This window comes from Schistocerca nitens, chromosome 1 (genome assembly GCF_023898315.1).
Source record: "Schistocerca nitens isolate TAMUIC-IGC-003100 chromosome 1, iqSchNite1.1, whole genome shotgun sequence".
Lineage (NCBI taxonomy): Eukaryota > Metazoa > Arthropoda > Insecta > Orthoptera > Acrididae > Schistocerca > Schistocerca nitens.
In genome coordinates, this window is record NC_064614.1 from 1,194,070,044 (window position 1) to 1,194,089,938 (window position 19,895).

At 39.3% G+C, this 19,895-nt stretch overlaps 2 protein-coding genes across 2 annotated transcripts in view; one reads left to right on the forward strand and one right to left on the reverse strand.

Moving 5' to 3' along the window:
- Positions 1-5,739: 5,739 nt before the first annotated feature.
- LOC126239531 (beta-sarcoglycan) lies at positions 5,740-8,095 on the reverse strand. The gene is made up of 2 exons (XM_049947867.1): positions 7,849-8,095; positions 5,740-7,766 (listed from the first exon to the last, which is right to left on the reverse strand). Exons 1-2 carry the CDS (start codon positions 7,983-7,985, stop codon positions 6,896-6,898), a joined length of 1,008 nt encoding a protein of 335 aa, XP_049803824.1. The 5' UTR covers positions 7,986-8,095; the 3' UTR covers positions 5,740-6,895.
- Positions 8,096-8,350: 255 nt separating this feature from the next.
- Positions 8,351-19,895, forward strand: part of LOC126200963 (proteasome subunit alpha type-2) — a 38,879-nt gene continuing 27,334 nt past the window's right edge. The window contains exons 1-2 of the mRNA XM_049936749.1: positions 8,351-8,477; positions 8,653-8,729. Coding sequence (XP_049792706.1) covers positions 8,437-8,477; positions 8,653-8,729 — 118 coding nt within the window. The 5' untranslated portion in view covers positions 8,351-8,436. The remainder of the gene's footprint in view (positions 8,478-8,652; positions 8,730-19,895) is intronic.

A 19,895-nucleotide genomic window follows, 5' to 3' on the forward strand; every position in this document is an offset into this window, starting at 1 on the left:
CTCTTTTTTTAAATTACCCATAATTTCAGAATTGCAAGTAGTTGCCAAAATTTAACTGCTACAATTTTGTAACAGTGAATAATGAAAGCATTACTTTTATTTTTCCTGATGGGTTAAATTAAGATTTGATAATAATTACTTGAAATGACATTCCTTTCCTCCAGTCAATGTTTTCCTGCTATGTCTCCTTTTTCCCCATCACAGGTTTTTCTTCCTTAAATAACTGTATAATTTAATCTAACAACAAACTCAATTTTTGACAATATAATATATTTGGATAGATACAAAATCTACTCACCAAGAAGAGGCAGAACACACACATAAAAGATGTTATAATTAGCCAAGCTTTCAGAGCCAGTGGCTCCTCCTTCAGGCAGAAGGAAAAGGCATAGATTTCAGATAAGTTACCCAAAACTGCTACTCAGGGGAGACTTACCGGACACGATGAGAGGGAAAGCGGCAAGTCTCCCCTGACCAGCGATTTTGGGTGACTTTTCCAAAATCTACCCCTTTTCCTAGACTCTTCACTCCTTTACTTTCACCCCTCCTCCTTCCCCTTCAACCCGAAAGCTTGCCTAATTATAACATCTTTTACGTGTGTGGTCTGCTACCACTTGGTTAGTAGACTTTTTACCTATCCAAATACATTATATTGAATAATTTAATGTATCATCATCTGACAAGCTGGTAGGGATATTCAGTTGTACTGTGATGAGTTATGGCTTTGTGTCTATCTTAGTTATAACAATGTATTCACTCTTCTGTTCATAGTCCCCGGCATTATTGATTACTTGATATTGTATTGCAAAGTGTACTCACCTGACCTCACACCATGTTTCACTGATTCCCACTGTAGCTAACTTTATCTGCATCCTTTCTCTTTTAAGTTCTCTAACATACCTACGTGATTAAGGGCTTTATTGTTTGACGTCCTGACCTATAGGATGCCATATTTTTTTCTTCTTATGAAAACATATGTCACATTGAGATGAAAACGACAGTATTTCACCTAGGAGGGGTGCAATCATTACGTTGTACAGAAGAGCTGCATGTTGTTAGGAAATACGATGGCTGTAGTTTCTCTATGCTACAGTACTAACATACGAGGACAGGAAAATTTTTTTCAAAATTAGTGTTTTTGCTAAATAACTCTGAAATGGCAGTTATGAGATATCACAAAATTTGTAATTTTGTTGTATACACATGTTGTAAATCGAGGACAGCAATTTATTAATATTCATAACTGATAGTTACTGAATGTTAAAATTGTGTTTTGACTTCTAATCTCCAAGAGGCTTGTTTATAATCTTAAAATGAGAGTAGTTCATTTCACATGTAATGAACTTTGATGTGACTGACTGGCAAGAAATAAAACTGAATTTGGCAAAAAGAGTAACTCCAAATTTGGCAAAGAAGAATAATAAATTTGAGAAGACACTGAATTTAGCAAAAAACACTAGATTTGCCCATAAATTAAACTGATATTTTTCTGTATCTACTAACAAAGTATGGCTATGCTGGCTGATGTTACATGGCCGGATAAGTCTATCATTCAGATTGTTATACTGCAGTTACAGAAGAGGCTGCTGCCCTTCTTCAGGAACCATATGAGACAGTTAAAAACAACGGGTTGTGACAAAATTGAATATCTGGTGACATGTGCACCACATTGCAATGGAAGAACCAATCTATTTGGTGGCAAAGGTATATTGGTGTATCGGATCTATTTGAAATGCTTCGCAGTAGTGTTTCCTCTTTGGATGCAGAGAGATGCAAGTGCACATACATGTCTTTCTCAAAAACATGTTTCTAACCATATATGTGATCACTAGCAAATGGAGGACCAAGAACATAACATGCTAATGATGTGGTGCATTCTGGTGAAAGAGTTCTGAACTGACATATCCTGCAATATAAAGAAATGGGAGTATTTCTGTGTGTATGTGCTAAGAACATGTTTCTATACGTAACATTGTTTATTCATTTGTCTCATCCGCTATTATATGTATAATCAATAATATTAATGCAATGAGTGACAATGGGGCAAACTATTGTATTATTTCGTTGTGGATCATTCCAGACCTGATATTTTGAGTGTCAAATGGATGTAAGTGACATCCTTGGAGGCAGTGGGGTAAGTGATAACTAAATTATTGATAAAACGTCACTGAGCACAACATTCAGAATTCAATTCACTCGTATTGTATGTGTACTTCAGTAATAATCACTGCATATGATGGTTACTGTAAACAATATAACAAATGAACATAGGGCTTTAAGTTAGTCACAAACTTTGCTTATTTTTCTCAGAATTGGGATTTTGTCACTTGCACCCCTTTGCTTTTTACTGCCTAATGTAAATCTGGCATCTTGACAGACAACCCTTCGAAATGGTTCCACCTATGGTAAGGTCCTGAACGCAAACCGTATTACCACAGCCAAATCTCCCCCGTCCCCCAGCACTGGAAAAATTTGGAAAAAAAAAAAAAAAATAGAAAATACAGCTTTAATGAGCAACACCAACAAAGACAAAACCTGAAGTGAAAGTCATGCAAGACCAATATGAGATTAATTTTGATTAAGTTCAAATGGCTCTGAGCACTATGGGACTTAACATCTATGGTCATCAGTCTTTGATTAAGTGCTCACTTGAAAAACCGTAAAGAAAACTGAGGACATTGGTACAATTTAACACGAAAAGTGGCATACAACTTTGCTGGAAAAGGGGTATTCTCAAAGTTTATTGCTAAGCATTTGCAAACGATTTATTACTGCTGATAGTATAGATGTAATATTTTGTGAGACAACAGATCTTACTCGAAAATTGGAGAATTAGTGACAAACAAGACCAAATCATCAGAATTATGTATGGAAAACTGGAACGTACTGATTTAATATTTAGGAGAAATTATCCAGCTTAATGGAGGAGAGCAGGAACCTATTAGAGCAAGATTACAAAAGAGGGGCAACAAACATTATAAATCATTTTCCCCGACAGATGCAGACCTATAATGTAAGCCAAAAATTCAGCTCGAATTTATATCTACAGTGAAAATACTAAATTCAGAATTAAAGAAGAAAGGAAAGGTAGTAGAAAATTTATTAAGAAATAAAGAATAAGTGGAAATTTTTAAATTAAGAAGTACACAAACAGGGAGGAAAAATAGCATATGGGTTCATCCAAAGAATAAGTTCTATCGCAATGGCAAGGGAAGTTGAACATTTTGAAAAATTAAGAGGCAAACACAACAGGCTTATGAAAATGTGTAACAGTTTAGAAGAAACTGGTATATGTACCTAAGAAATTGAAGTAAGAGCCAAATAGAAAAACAGAATTTACAAGTGAAATAGTTTGAGAGAAAACTGTAGCAAGAAGGTGGAGGAAAAAATAAACAGTAGAAGATGAAATAAAAGCAAACAGACAGAGTATTAAAACACACTAAGCTAACTTACCATTTTAAGTTTGCTCCTTAGCTGACTTGCAATGAAAGAAGTAATGAAGACAGGTAACCATACACCTGCAGATGAATATGGCTTGTATGTACACACACTTAAATGATCAGAGAAATAACATCAGTTTTTGGGAGATCAGTGTGCCAATCCCTTACCCCTCTACAATTTATCCCAGTAGGTGATGAAATGGTGGTTGGTCAGCGCCAGATGGCCTGTCGGCCATAATGTGTAACTCCATGTCGTCCTGCTTCCATAGAGCCATATCCAACAATGGGTGGTTCACACACTAACAGAGCGATGTGGGTCCTTAGGAACTCTTTTGCCACATATGTAACAGAGGAGAGCTAGTAGCAAAGGAAGGATCATAAAATGTCACTGATTTCACAAGAGGCTCTACCTCTTATAGTACAGGGCTATTACAAATGATTGAAGCGATTTCATAAATTCACTGTAGCCCCATTCATTGACATATGGTCACGACACACTACAGATACGTAGAAAAACTCATAAAGTTTTGTTCGGCTGAAGCCGCACTTCAGGTTTCTGCCGCCAGAGCGCAGTGAGACAAAATGGCGACAGGAGCCGAGAAAGCGTATGTCGTGCTTGAAATGCACTCACATCAGTCAGTCATAACAGTGCAACGACACTTCAGGACGAAGTTCAACAAAGATCCACCAACTGCTAACTCCATTCGGCCATGGTATGCGCAGTTTAAAGCTTCTGGATGCCTCTGTAAGGGGAAATCAATGGGTCGGCCTGGAGTGAGCGAAGACGCGGTTGAACGCGTGCGGGCAAGTTTCATGCGTAGCCCGCGGAAGTCGACGAATAAAGCAAGCAGGGAGCTAAACGTACCACAACTGACGGTTTGGAAAATCTTACGGAAAAGGCTAAAGCAGAAGCCTTACCGTTTACAATTGCTACAAGCCCTGACACCCGATGACAAAGTCAAACGCTTTGAATTTTCGGCGCGGTTGCAACAGCTCATGGAAGAGGATGCATTCAGTGCGAAACTTGTTTTCAGTGATGAAGCAACATTTTTTCTTAATGGTGAAGTGAACAGACACAATGAGCGAATCTGGGCGGTAGAGAATCCTCACGCATTCGTGCAGCAAATTCGCAATTCACCAAAAGTTAACGTGTTTTGTGCAATCTCACAGTTTCAAGTTTACGGCCCCTTTTTCTTCTGCGAAAAAAACGTTACAGGACACGTGTATCTGGACATGCTGGAAAATTGGCTCATGCCACAACTGGAGACCGACAGCGCCGACTTCATCTTTCAACAGGATGGTGCTCCACCGCACTTCTATCATGATGTTCGGCATTTCTTAAACAGGAGACTGGAAAACCGATGGATTGGTCATGGTGGAGATCATGATCAGCAATTCATGTCATGGCCTCCACGCTCTCCCAACTTAACCCCATGCGATTTCTTTCTGTGGGGTTATGTGAAAGATTCAGTGTTTAAACCTCCTCTACCAAGAAACGTGCCAGAACTGTGAGCTCGCATCAACGATGCTTTCGAACTCATTGATGGGGACATGCTGCGCCGAGTGTGGGAGGAACTTGATTATCGGCTTGATGTCTGCTGAATCACTAAAGGGGCAGATATCGAACATTTGTGAATGCCTAAAAAAACTTTTTGAGTTTTTGTATGTGTGTGCAAAGCATTGTGAAAATATCTCAAATAATAAAGTTATTGTAGAGCTGTGAAATCGCTTCAATCATTTGTAACAACCCTGTATATGAAACGCTTGTGACTCCACTGTGGTAAGGCAAGTGGGTGGGTGCGTAGGATGTTTTACACAACAGTAATGACTTCAGTACTAGTGTTACTTAGATCCCCATCCCCGGCAGTAGTTCCTTTGAACAACGTGGGTAGGAGTAGTCACTCCAACAATATAATCTAAAATACATAGAATTAATGAAGACAACCAATCATATTTTAGTGAGTTGGAGAAAAAAATTTACTACCTGATCTTCTCCCACCCCAGTCTCTTTGTACCTGCCGTTGGCTGGATCATTCCTTCATTATATATATATTTTTTTCTTTGTGTAAATGAATTACCATTCACTTGTGGCATGTACTTACCTTGCCTTTAAGGCCTACTTGTTCCACTGCTGAGATCATATTAATATACCAGTAATTTAAAAACTGTGTATAAAGGGATATTAATCTATATTCCATTGAGTTTCTCATGAAATGCAGCAGGTGGCAATCACAGCAATAGTAGTGCCAAGAATCCCAAAACAACATCAATTCTCAAAAAAGCTATTTTATTTGCACATTTAATGTAAAGACAGGGATATTGCACTTAGGTTTTTCATCCATTAGAATTTTTTAATGTAAACATATTGAGCGTATTACCTTACACAACAGTTTTGCAGAATATTGTGTAATACTGAGTATTTGCTGAATTAAATCAACAATAAATAGATCCATAATTTACAATGAGTCAGACTTTTAAGGCAAGGCATCTAGTAGCACGAGTTCCTTAATTAAAATTTTGTTACATATTTTAAAACACTATTTGCCTTTTTACAAAAACTAGTAACTGTTTTACATTAACTATTAATTATGCACTATTTCTATTGCGCTAATACTACCAATGACTAGACTCAGCACGAAATATGACTCCACGACACTTGGAAAATGTTTAATGACTAGATAAATATAAAACAATGGCACTCTATAATTTTTTGGCAGTATATTTCTTCCATCAAAGCACTTACTCTTGAAGCACATCAGGTGAGGGTTACTTAAAAATACAGAGAAGCTCGTTGGTGAGTTATTTGGCTTGGAAAGAAACAGTATAAGTACCATTTTACACTGACGAGTGGTTGTTCAGTAAACACAATGAGTCATGTTATTTCACTTCGGGAAGAAAAACAGGACCATTAAATTTATACGAAGTACAAGGAAGTGAAGAAGTTACCCTTTTCCCAACTTATATTCAGCTACTGAAGTGTTCAGACCATGCTAACACACAATCTTGACACCTGAATGTTACCAGTTTTTTGATAGATGACTTTCCCATTTACTTCATTACTGTATGTGAAAAAAGTATTACAAGACATACTTATTTTTGACATTAAACTTAAGTTCTTTAATTGTCACTAGTACAGGCAAGTAAATTTGAAGTGTGCAGTCATATTAAAATGGTGAAGCACCTGCAACGTTTCTAAACTGTGCTATTTCAGTGCATCCTACCTATGATCCACGAAACACACAACTAAACTAAGCAACTGTTCTTAACTCATCAGCACACTTAATAAGAAATATGCATTATTGCCAGTTGAGAACTCTTGTTTCTCTGCTGTGCTATTAATAACAGAAATGAAAAATCAGGATGTTATACACAGTTCATTTCCTTTCTCAATGCTTATTTACACTGGCTTACCTGCAATGGTACATGCTCACTAGTGAACAGCTACTGTATATGTTTCATATACATGGATTCATCAAGGGTGAGAAATCAACATTGTGACACGCTATACGTGCATTTTCTCCCAAAGTAACTGGCACTCTGTATAATTTACCACCTGGCCAGCAGACACACAATTTGTACTGTGTTATCAATTGCACTGATGAATCTCTATCGTGATTCACTGATGGTATATCCTTCATATTAATTGAAATCCCTTCATGCCCATCCAGAGTAACACTACCATTAACACTTTTTAGAAAAATATCTTGATCCGCAGACCATACAATTTCCCTACCTTCCATTCGTGTCCCTTCATTTCCTTTCAGACGTATAAACGTCCGTGACTGTAGATAGAGGCTATTGTTGACAGAACTTGTTATCCTGCGTGTCTGTGCTATTTTAATTTGAAGTTTATCAACTCCATGTGGTAGGCCAAAATTGGGAAATCCTGTGGAAAATATAGGCTTTCCTGATCCTGGATCATGTACATCAAAGGATTTTACATTATTAACTGTCACATTGTCTAGGCTCATTTTTAATTCTGACATTTTAGTTGCATCTTTTCCATCGATCCTTAATGAAACTGAATTGTTGTCACCGGCAATTTCAACAGGCCATTCATCAAATCCCTCTAATTTCCCGTCCGGCTTGTACACTCTGTCCAGGTCGGTAGTGCCATAGAAAGTTATTAAACCTTGTTCCGGTACTAGTTCGAGACTCTCCATACCTTGGCCTAGCCTTAGTACACCTAAAATGACAAATGTTAGCAAAAGGTTCCCCATTGCCAAAAAGAACAAGAGTATAACAAGTGTCCAAAACGCATATGTTTTCCGGCCTCGCAATCCGGTTTTGGGGACGGCTTGCTCTTGTACTGGCTTATAACCGCCCCTTGAAAAAAGAAATTGACAGTACGTTAGACACTTCACTGATGAAATAAACAACTGATTTAATAACTGTTTTATCATCACACCTCAAGTTGTTTTCATGTTGTTTACTGCTGCTACTTTTTTTGATGAGTGCTTTTTCTCCCATTGTTAGAGTACCAAAACCACTTTCGGAGCCTGCATCAGACAGAGGCGAATTTCTTGAATCTGTCAGCGTCGACATACTTTGTTTCTAGTCGTGTCACTCTTATCAAATCTGACTTGCGACAGTAATCTTGAAATGTCACTCAACACCGCAATGACTTGTTTACATATTTTAGACAATTGCCTGACGTTCCTAATTACCAAAGTTGTTCAAATGAAGATGAAAGCCAGTGACCAAATCCACCCCAAAGCCATCTGTGTTGATGGCATATCCAAAAGTATTGGGCGTATACCTTGCACTAGATTGTGATAGGGCAGTGTAAGAAATTTAAGTGAGTGTTTATAAATAGTCTTATTGCCAATACAGCTTTATTTTTTTGTAGGATGTATCACAAAGTCAAAGCCTTGGTGTGGATTTTAAACGGCATGTCTTCGTTATTTGACGAGTTAATCGTTCGTAGCTACTCGAGGTCGATATTCTTATCGATATTGAAGTAATTCGATGTTTGAAACTTTGTTGCAGTGTAATCATGGCATCAGAGCGGTACAGCTTCTCATTAACAACTTTCAGGTAATAAAAAGAAAGAATTGGTTTGGAGGGGTTAAACTGCCTAAATACTGTGCATAAATTACGATATAGATCAATTATTTGTGTTCCATGGTTTTCAAATCTATGTACGTTCTCTGCCCTCGGTTGTAATTTGGAAACACTGCATTTGTTACTATTCAGATTTATGTTTTTGCAGCCCTTCGGGCAAATTGGTGCAGATCGAATACGCCCTAGCGGCAGTGGCAGCCGGTGCTCCGTCTGTAGGAATTAAAGGTAAGGCGTATTTTAAGAAATGCTTTGGAAATAAATTGTGACCCTGTCAGGAATAGTGAGATCCACGTGCATTTTCGTACATTGACGCCAAGGAATAAATCTCCTGTTGAAACCATACAGCACATGAGTAATAGTAAATGTATTTATGTTTATAGAATGGTGTTTTTGTTGGTCCCGAGATTTTAGGCTTGATTATGACTTTATTTTATGAATCTTGCTTGTATTAAAAGCAGTGTATGGTTTTATAACGACCCACACGTATCTTTCACGACCACTGTCTTATTTCTGCTTTTTCGTATGCTGCAAGGTGGGAAGATAATTCTGTCATGTACAACTTCACAAGTTCTGACCCAAACAGAGAGAAGTTTCACTTACTTGACAAATAACGTCTTAGGCTATTCTTGATGTATTTGGTTCAGTCCTTGATGTTTTTATTGATCCATGATGTTTCATTCTTAGGGCTGTAGCTTGTTCTTACTACGTAAACCAAATTTAATGTAATACATGACACGTCATAGCATTGCTCGCTTGCTCTCCCATGCTTGTTTCCATCAGGTATTTTGAATGGGACAGATGTCTAGATGTCAGGGTTAACTGAAGGCTTCAATATCTCGTTGCTAAATCACAATCAAAGTGTCACTGTACAACCCAACCTTGGTCTTGCTCTAAGCCACAGATCAGCATTTCATCACCGTTAAGATTTTTTATTCACATTAATTGGATTTCATCAATTCACAACCAGTTTTTCACCTTCATCCTAACATATACCACAGACTATGTGATAGATCAGTCTGTCTCAACAACTTAATCCAAAATACTAAAATAGACATAAAAAGTATTGTCATTGTTTAGTTCTCTTCCTGTTTGCACATTTGAGGTGTCACACACCACATCATTACATCACAAGGCACGGCCATTGTCCGTTATATGTTCCTATAAGAGGTCATTTAGTTTGTGGCTTGTAGAAATACATACAAGACCATTAAGGTGGTGGAGCAATATTTGAACAGCTACATATCTGCAAAGTACATCTCAGAGATGAATAAAGTAGTGTTTATTGAAATCATTTCACCAGCCTGTATTTTTATGCAAGTCATCCTTAGTGTCCGATATACTTATGTGAATGAGCTAATCATCTGTCAAATAACAGCCAGATATTCACTGGAGGAAGCACAAAGAAATGAACAGCTGTGAACAGAGCATATTCTTTCATGTAAATTCCAGGTGAACATGAGAAAACAGCTTTGTCATGTTTGGTTCACATTTCCAGGTGTTTGCTCTTATTTGTCTGGTGGTTGTTGTTTACCAAATCTTCAAAGTAAGTTCACATATTCTCCACTCTAGTGCTTGCCTTGATGTGGACCACACAGAAAGCATTTTGTTTTTCAGTTTATGGATTTATTTTTATTTTACAGAATGATCTTTCTTTATAATTTGTTGTGATAAATTAGAATGATGGAGTGCTTAGACGAGGGAAATCATGCTGACCGAAGTTGTATTTGATGCTTGCATAAAAATTTACACACATATTTTTCCTTCCCTGATCAGCATTGCTTGCTTCACCACTATCAGTGCATTTGCCATACAAAATAATCGGAAATACGGAAGCGTCCGATCCCGCCCGTCTGCTCTGACCCATGACGTCACAAATATGGCGGAAACGACCATAAACCACGATTCCAGTATGGCACATATAAAGTCGTTACATACACATTTTGAGGACGGAAATACATCAAAACACACACACACACACACACACACACACACACACACACACACCGTCCACAAAAAGCCTAATGACGCTAATGGGACAAGCACGGGGAATCGGGGGTTTTTGGGTGGGGACAAACTAAATATAAACAAATTTAGACACCCACCCCCATACAAAACCACATAAAATAACGAAAAAAACCGACATCACAAAACTCCCCAAACACCACTAAACACAATATCATCTGAAATCTCATAAATTGGGATCGAGCACTTCCCTTGACCTATATAGCTCAACAGCAGCTCTCGATCCCATAAATTAGGATCAAACACTTCCCTTGGCGTATATAGCTCAACATCATCTTCCGATACCAATACCAACATACACAGCCACACATTGGGATCGAACACTTCCCTTGACCTGCGCACTGTTAATTTTATCCGTCATATCCATTCCTGAACGAAAACAACAACCGATTAATTTTACTAAAATTACTGCACGACGTACAGCGAACGACACTAAATTAACCTTCACACAAAATTGTTAACTCACTGAAACGAATTCCACTCCAAACACAGTCGACCCTCGGACAATTCTGGATAATGAGCAAGAGCAAACTGAGCCCATTACACCACACAAACGAAAACCCTGTACATACCACCAGAGGGGACTACAAACCATAACACGACGATATCTACAAACACGCCACACTCACAAACTAAACTCAGTTCATGACGTGACACCACAACACCCTTACGTCATGGGTCAAAGCTGACGCGTGGGATCGGACGCTTCAATCGACCCAAATAATCCTATCTGCTCATCGCTGTTTTCATCACAACTGTACCTGTCACTTCAGTGAATGAAACCAAAGAGTTTGATGACCTGAGTACAAAAATAAAAGAATACTATGTTTAAAATGTTTCTTTGAAGATACTCTTATATATAGTCAGATGCTGTGCTTCAAAATTCAGTTTTGAATTCTGTCAGATTACCAACAACACATGACATACTCTTGACATGTTTACCTACAAGTTCTTCTTGTACTAATGTTCAAACATGCTTAGGTTGATTTGGGCTGTGTTGTGCAATGCAGAGCTGTGCTTCTAAGGAGTCCTGACATTCATCACTGAATGGATAGCATCAATTTCACTGGCTGTAGTTCACCATAGTTCAGCTGATGGGCATAAAATATTTATATATTATCTTCACAAACCTTTGTCATAAATCAGTCTCTGTATTAAAGAAAATCATGTCAATATCATTATGTTGTTGTTGTGGTCTTCAGTCCTGAGACTGGTTTGATGCAGCTCTCCATGCTGCTCTATCCTGTGCAAGCTTCTTCATCTCCCAGTACCTACTGCAACCTACATCCTTCTGAATCTGCTTAGTGTATTCATCTCTTGGTCTCCCTCTACGATTTTTACCCTCCACGCTGCCCTCCAATGCTAAATTTGTGATCCCTTGATGCCTCAAAACATGTCCTACCAACCGATCCCTTCTTCTAGTCAAGTTGTGCCACAAACTTCTCTTCTCCCCAATTCTATTCAATACCTCCTCATTAGTTACGTGATCTACCCATCTTATCTTCAGCATTCTTCTGCAGCACCACATTTCGAAAGCTTCTATTCTCTTCTTGTCCAAACTGGTTATTGTCCATGTTTCACTTCCATACATGGCTACACTCCATACAAATACTTTCAGAAACGACTTGCTGACACTTAAATCTATACTCGACGTTAACAAATTTCTCTTCTTCAGAAACGATTTCCTTGCCATTGCCAGTCTACATTTTATATCCTCTCTACTTCGACCATCATCAGTTATTTTACTCCCTAAATAGCAAAACTCCTGTACTACTTTAAGTGTCTCATTTCCTAATCTAATTCCCTCAGCATCGCCCGATTTAATTTGACTACATTCCATTATCCTCGTTTTGCTTTTGTTGATGTTCATCTTATATCCTCCTTTCAAGACACTGTCCATTCCATTCAACTGCTCTTCCAAGTCCTTTGCTGTCTCTGACAGAATTACAATGTCATCGGCGAACTTCAAAGTTTTTACTTCTTCTCCATGAATTTTAATACCTACTCCTAATTTTTCTTTTGTTTCATTTACTGCTTGCTCAATACACAGATTGAATAACATCGGGGAGAGGCTACAACCCTGTCTCACTCCTTTCCCAACCACTGCTTCCCTTTCATGCCCCTCGACTCTTATAACTGCCATCTGGTTGCTGTACAAATTGTAAATAGCCTTTTGCTCCCTGTATTTTACCCCTGCCACCTTTAGAATTTGAAAGAGAGTATTCCAGTCAACATTGTCAAAAGCTTTCTCTAAGTCTACAAATGCTAGAAACGTAGGTTTGCCTTTCCTTAATCTTTCTTCTAAGATAAGCCGTAAGGTCAGTATTGCCTCACGTGTTCCAACATTTCTACGGAATCCAAACTGATCTTCCCCGAGGTCGACTTCTACCAGTTTTTCCATTCGTCTGTAAAGAATTCGCGTTAGTATTTTGCAGCTGTGACTTATTAAACTGATAGTTCGGTAATTTTCACATATGTCAACACCTGCTTTCTTTGGGATTGGAAGTAATATATTCTTCTTGAAGTCTGAGGGTATTTCGCCTGTCTCATACATCTTGCTCACCAGATGGTAGAGTTTTGCCAGGACTGGATCTTCCAAGGCCATCAGTAGTTCTAATGGAATGTTGTCTACTCCCGGGACCTTGTTTCGACTCATGTCTTTCAGTGCTCTGTCAAACTCTTCACGAAGTATCGTATCTCCCATTTCGTCTTCATCTACCTTCTCTTCCATTTCCATAATATTGTCCTCAAGCACATCACCCTTGTATAAACCCTCTATATACTCCTTCCACCTTTCTGCCTTCCCTTCTTTGCTTAGAACTGGGTTGCAATCTGAGCTCTTGATATTCATACAAGTGGTTCTCTTTTCTCCAAAGGTCTCTTTAATTTTCCTGTAGGCAGTATCTATCTTACCCCTAGTGAGACAAGCCTCTACATCCTTACATTTGTCCTCTAGCCATCCCTGCTTAGCCATTTTGCACTTCCTGTCGATCTCATTTTTGAGACGTTTGTATTCCTTTTTGCCTGCTTCATTTACTGCATTTTTATATTTTCTCCTTTCATCAATTATATTCAATATTTCTTCTGTTACCCAAGGATTTCTATTAGCCCTCGTCTTTTTACCTACTTGATCGTCTGCTGCCTTCACTACTTCATCCCTCAGAGCTACCCATTATTCTTCTACTGTATTTATTTCCCCTATTCCTGTCAATTGTTCCCTTATGCTCTCCCTGAAACTCTGTACGACCTCTGGTTTAGTCAGTTTATCCAGGTCCCATCTCCTTAAATTCCCACCTTTTTGCAGTTTCTTCAGTTTCAATCTGCAGTTCGTAAGCAATAGATTGTGGTCAGAATCCACATCTGCCCCTGGAAATGTCTTACAATTTAAAACCTGGTTCCTAAATCTCTGTCTTACCATTATATAATCTATCTGATATCTTTTAGTATCTCCAGGATTCTTCCAGGTATACAACCTTCTTTTATGATTCTTGAACCAAGTGTTAGCTATCATTAGGCCTACAGTAATCCTTGAAATTATCCTGAATATACAGATAGTCTGGCAGGTGGAATAAATTTATATTTATAGATTAATTGCTGGCAAGAATTATGAGAACTGCTGCTATAATAGTCAATAGCAAGTAAGGTTGTAGTACATAACCTCGCTTTACTTCAGTTCTTACTGATTTTATGTATCTACTGTGTGTTGTTACTCACTAAAAATGTACTTTGCAGTCAATTTTAAAAGAGCAGTTCTATCTGTGTCATCAGATAGTCTCATTTTTTTGTGCATAGTTTAGTTAATTAATATTGCATGACGGGTTCTGAGATGCAGTTGCCTGTTTTCAGGTGCATGCCTTTGTAGATGGGCTGCTAACAGAACATTCATGAAAACCTACAGCTGTGTTGCCAGTTCTGCTACACAGCTGTTTTTTGTTGTACTATGTTGGTTGCCTGGCTACAAATATTGTGCCCAAAAATTTTAGAGCCATTACAATTCCGTACTATTGAATCATGAAAAAACTGGTAATAACCTCAGAATTTCAAAACACCCTTCCTTCATAATTAAAAAAAGAAAGATTTGGGATTGTATGTTGAGATATAGAAAAATGATATTTCAGTACTTAAATACATATCATTTAACTGCATCTTATGGAAGAGTGTGGATTCCACAGTCCTGTTAGGTAGTATTGTTGCCACACACATGTATTTTACTTTGTGTCATTATCTTCGCTGCTGCTGCTGCTGCTGTCATCTCCTAATCTTATTATCAGCTCTTCCGCTCTTTGTCTCAGTGCACCTTCTTGTTGCCATGCCTCTTCCAAGATGTTGCACATCCATGATAATATTGTTCAATTTTGTGGGAGTAGTACAGCCCAAAGCTTCAGGCACTAAAAATTTAGTGTCCTTAGTTAAAAACTTTTATTTCTGTGTGTGACATATGACTTAATCTGAAGCTACAAGAGTTATGTTGCATTGAAAGGACAATGATATGGTGACAGGCATGACTCAATTTTCTCGAGAAATTTTGTCAGTGTTGTGAATAGTGTTGTATGATTTATGCTGTTTTATGATTTCCACCAGTTCTGCCCCTTCAATTTCCTTGTCACATGCTTCTATGCTGTCTTTTTTTCTATTGAGTCAATTGTAACTTTCTACTGCTGCATGTAGCAGCTTGGTTCATGTATATAATCGAGCAAGAAAAATCTCGCCTGTAAGAAGCTGCTCTCTCACTGTAAGATAGTTTGTTGTACTTCAGAGCAAAAAATAACCTTTTGGTGGTGCTAAAGAGGATAATGGAAAAAAATTTCTGGAAGAAGAGTTTTGCTTGAACAGGAGGACATCATTTCCAGGAGGTACTGTTTTTCGATGAAAGTGTATTATGTACAGACCTCTTGAAATTGTTTTGTTGGAAGAAGTGAGAGTAATTGATAGTCATTCCAGACCCACCATGTGGACTGATGACACTGTGTGAGGAAAAAATGAAAGCTTCAGTTGGAAAAGGCAGAGCTCATTCTTTTACTTGCTGGAGTAAACACTGGGTTTGTTCCAAGTGCCTTGATGTTGTTTACATTTAAGAAATCTGAATGCTGCCTTGATGAAGTGGTGATGGTGATGATGATGGTGAAATAGTGTTTTATACATTAATTGCTTCCAAAGATAAAAGAACTCTACTATAACATTCGATAATCCACCATTGTTCTCTGTTCAGAAAGAGTGACATAGTGGACTGGCTAGAGAAAAACAGGATAGAATCATTTGATAGGGAGATGAAAGAGGCAAAACTACTGGAATAAGTTTCCTTTAGTTTATGTCTATGGTCACAATCTTTTTTTGTTTAACAGATTACCGGTTTCGGTCTTTAATGACCATCATCAGATCTGCAGCAAAAATGGGAATAATGTAAATACACTCGCAAACTGTATACAGCTTAAGAACAATACATAGAGCATATCGAAAAGTAGTACTGACAAAATTTACATTTGTGCACTTTAAATATGAGGAGGCATACCTGTTTCATAAAAACAAAGTCCTAATGTACTGCAGCCATAGTGGCATCATCAAATGTTCAATGCGGAATCAGCACCAGCATCATCAAATACATATAAATCACATCACATGCACGAGTCATGTTGTCAGTAACGACATCTGGTCAACTTACAACACAAACATCTTATGGCTACTGTACGGCAGCTTGTTTTAAACAGTAGTTTTACTGAAAACATGACTCGTGCATGTGATTTGATTTATATGTATTTGATGATGCTGGTGCTGATAATGCAGTGAACATTTGACGGTGCCACTATGGCTGCCATACATTAGGACTTTGTTTTTATGAAACAGGTATGCCTCTTCATATTTAAGGTGCACAAATGTAAATTTTGTCAGTACTACTTTTCAGTATGCTCTATGTATTGTTCGTAAGCTGTATACAGTTTGTGAGTGTATTTATATTTTTCCCATTTTTGCTGCAGATCTGATGATGGTCATTAAAGACCGAAACCGGTAATCTGTTAAACAAAAAAGACTGTGACCATAGACATAAATTAAGCGAAACTCATTACATATACAGGTCACTGTGTTTTTTCGTGACAATGTCACAGCTTGTAAAACTACTGGAAGTCGTGAAACAGAATCAAGTAACACCATTTACGACACTGACAAAATTGTACGAAAAAATGGAGAGTTGTCTTGCAGTGTATTCCTTTCAATGCAATTGAACTTGTGTAGGTTCAGGTCAAATCATATGTTGCTAATAGAAATAAAAATTTTAAATTAAAAAGCATGGAATATATACATATACAGGGTGAACATTAATAAAACTAACAAACTGCAGGGACAGATTCCTGACAGGAAATGGAGGAAAAAAGGTCCTATGAACTCTTGTTGGGTAATGGGTGGTGTGCATGCCTCAACAACAAATTGCCCCAGAACACAGCACAGAGCTGCATCGAATCTACGTCACAACAGATGTTCAAAGTGGCCTCCATGGGATGCAGTTCGCATGTCACATCATGGGTTGTCACACTTTTGCACGTTCTGGCCCTTCTCTCAATAGCGTCACGTGTTGTGGAACATACTATTGGAGGGGTCAGGACATTAGGAACTGGTTCAGCATACACAGAACTTCTCAGACACCTCAGAGGTAAAAATCCACGGGATTTAAGTTTGATGATCTAGCAGGCCATGCTACAGGGCCTCCATGTTCTATCCAATGTCCAGCGAAGAAGGCGTCGAGTGTCGACGAACTGTAATGCCGAAGTGGGGTGTTGCTCCATCATGCAGACACCACACAACCTGTAATATTGCCAAAGGCACATTCTCAAGCAGCCCAGGCTAAGTAATCCGCTGGAAGTCCAGGTATGTTCCTCCGTTGAGGCAGTGTGGAATGATGATCAGTTCAAGTATGTGACTGCCAAGAGTCCCTGCCCACATACTGATGCTAAATCAATGCTGATGAGATGCCTCAATCATTCGATGAAGACTGTCTGTAGCCCACAGATGCCGATTATGCAGATTGATAATGCCATTTCTGGTACAGATGCCGATTATGCAGATTGATAATGCCATTTCTGGTAAAGGTTACTTTGTTGGTAAAGAGGTTTGTGATGTTCTGGCACAAAAACTATTGACAAAATCCTTCCTGTAGAGGGAAGTCCGCCTGCTGACAATCCTTGCACTCATTGCAGGTGATTTAGAAAGTAGTGGTTACCACACAGGGTACATGTGGTTGGCTTACATCATGTTTGCGAGCCACTTGTTTGGAGCTTGTACTAGGGTTCATTTCAGTATCCTGTAGAACCTGGTCCTCCAGATATGGTGTACACACAATCTGCTGCCTCACTGCATGTTCATCTGTTTGAAAGAACTCTTGATTTGACAAATGCCCAAAAAGCACCTGAAATGTTGTGTGATGTAGTTGGTGTTTGTGAGGGTACTTGTTTTGGTATAGCTGTGCTGCCTCTCAACTGTTTTCATCTGCTTGCTCGTACTCAAACACCATCCCGGCTTGTTCCTGACATGGATACCGGACCATTCTGCTGCTTACAGTTGTTGCGTCAGTCACATATCCTGTAACCCACAGCATGTGGTCAGAGGAACTGTCATTCGTCAGCGCCATCTACCGTGGTGTGCATTTCCAGACACATGTTCATAGGATCTATTTCCCTCCACTTTCAGTCACGAATCTGTCCCAGAAGTTTGCCGGTTTTATGCTTCACATGCATAAACTATCAGGGACCTCTTTTTAGTGGCCTGACTGCTATAAAGCATGAGGATTTGTGTATGTCTGGGTGATGGTGACAAGGCAAGGCATTTTGATAAGATGCACTAGCATTACAAAATGAAAGCAAAAAGTGTTACTGTTGATGGCTCAACAATTCAGTAGTTGTTCAGTACTTTGTGCCTCCTGTGAAACTTATAGTAATACCACCCATAAAGACACAAATCTGAGTGTACCTGAAGATGAAGTGTTATGATCGTAATATGTTATACAGTAGTAATACACAAACTTGTTTTTGGTAATGGGTTTCAGTCTTTGTTTACACTGCCATTTAACAATCACAGTTGGCCTTCATTTGAAGGTTAACTAACTGTACAGGCTATTGGCAGCACCCCCATGTAGCTTAAAACTTCTGATGTTATCACACTGTATCATCTTTCCACTTCTTCATAGTGTTTTGGTTCTACTGCAGACATAGTTGGAAAGAGACCACTCGTACAGACGACATTCCCTCAGAATTATTGAAATCTTCAGGGAAGCCAGCCATAATAAAATTATTCCACCTGGTGTGCTAGACAGGAGACAAGCACTGGACTCGCATTCGGGAGGATGACGGTTCAATCCTGCGTCCAGCGATCCTGATTTAGGTTTTCCGTGATTTCCCTAAATCGCTCCAGGCAAATGCCGGGATGGTTCCTTTCAAAGGGCACGGCCGACTTCCTTCCCCGTCCTTCCCTAATCCGATGAGACCGATGACCTCGCTGTCTGGTCTCCTTCCCCAAAACAACCAACCAACCAGGAGACAAGCGAAATACCCTTGGACTTAAAGAAAACTGCAATAACACCAGTCTGAAAGAAAGCAGGTGCTGACTGATGTGATTGCTGTCAAATCCTCAGTTTCATACATCGCTGTTGCAAAATATTGACACAAATTATTTACAGAAGAACGGAAAATGTGGTGGAGGCTGTTTTTTGTGAAAATCTAGGAACACATAAGCAGTACTGTTCGCTCACCACTCTGGTGGGTTTGTGCTTGGCTACCGCAGGTCTCCAGCGTTTGCAGCATTTTTTTCCTTCCATGCTGCATTTCTGTCCTCTCGCTATTCTTTTTCCCCTCCCTTGGGGAACATGTCTGGGGTATTATTGGTAATGTTCTGCATTCTGTCACTGACATGTGAACAGTCTCCCCTTTGTTTTTCGTTCCCTTTTCCTTTCTCTGTTTCCCTTCTCCCCTCGTTCCTCTGCTTTCGTGTTTGAGGATCTTCTCTCTCTCTCTCTCTCTCTCTCTCTCTCTCTCTCTCTCTCTCTCTCCCTCTCTCTCCCTCTCTCTCCCACTCTCTCTCCCCACTCTCTCTCCCCCCTCTCTCTCCCCCCTCTCTCCCCCCTCTCTCCCTCCGCTCTCCCCCCTCTCCCCCTCCTCCCTCTCCCCTCCCCCTCTCCCCCTCCTCCCTCTCCCCTCCCCCTCTCTCCCTTTCCCCCCTCTCCCCCTTCCCCCCCCCCCCCCCGCCCCCCTTCCCTGTGCACTCCTGAAAGCCAGCCCACGCGTCTGACATGTAACAAGTGACTGGGTAAAGCATAATTCCCAGCCCTGGGTTGACAGGTAGGGTTCACACGTACCCCCTGGTACAGGCCAGGTGCAGGGAGGGGTG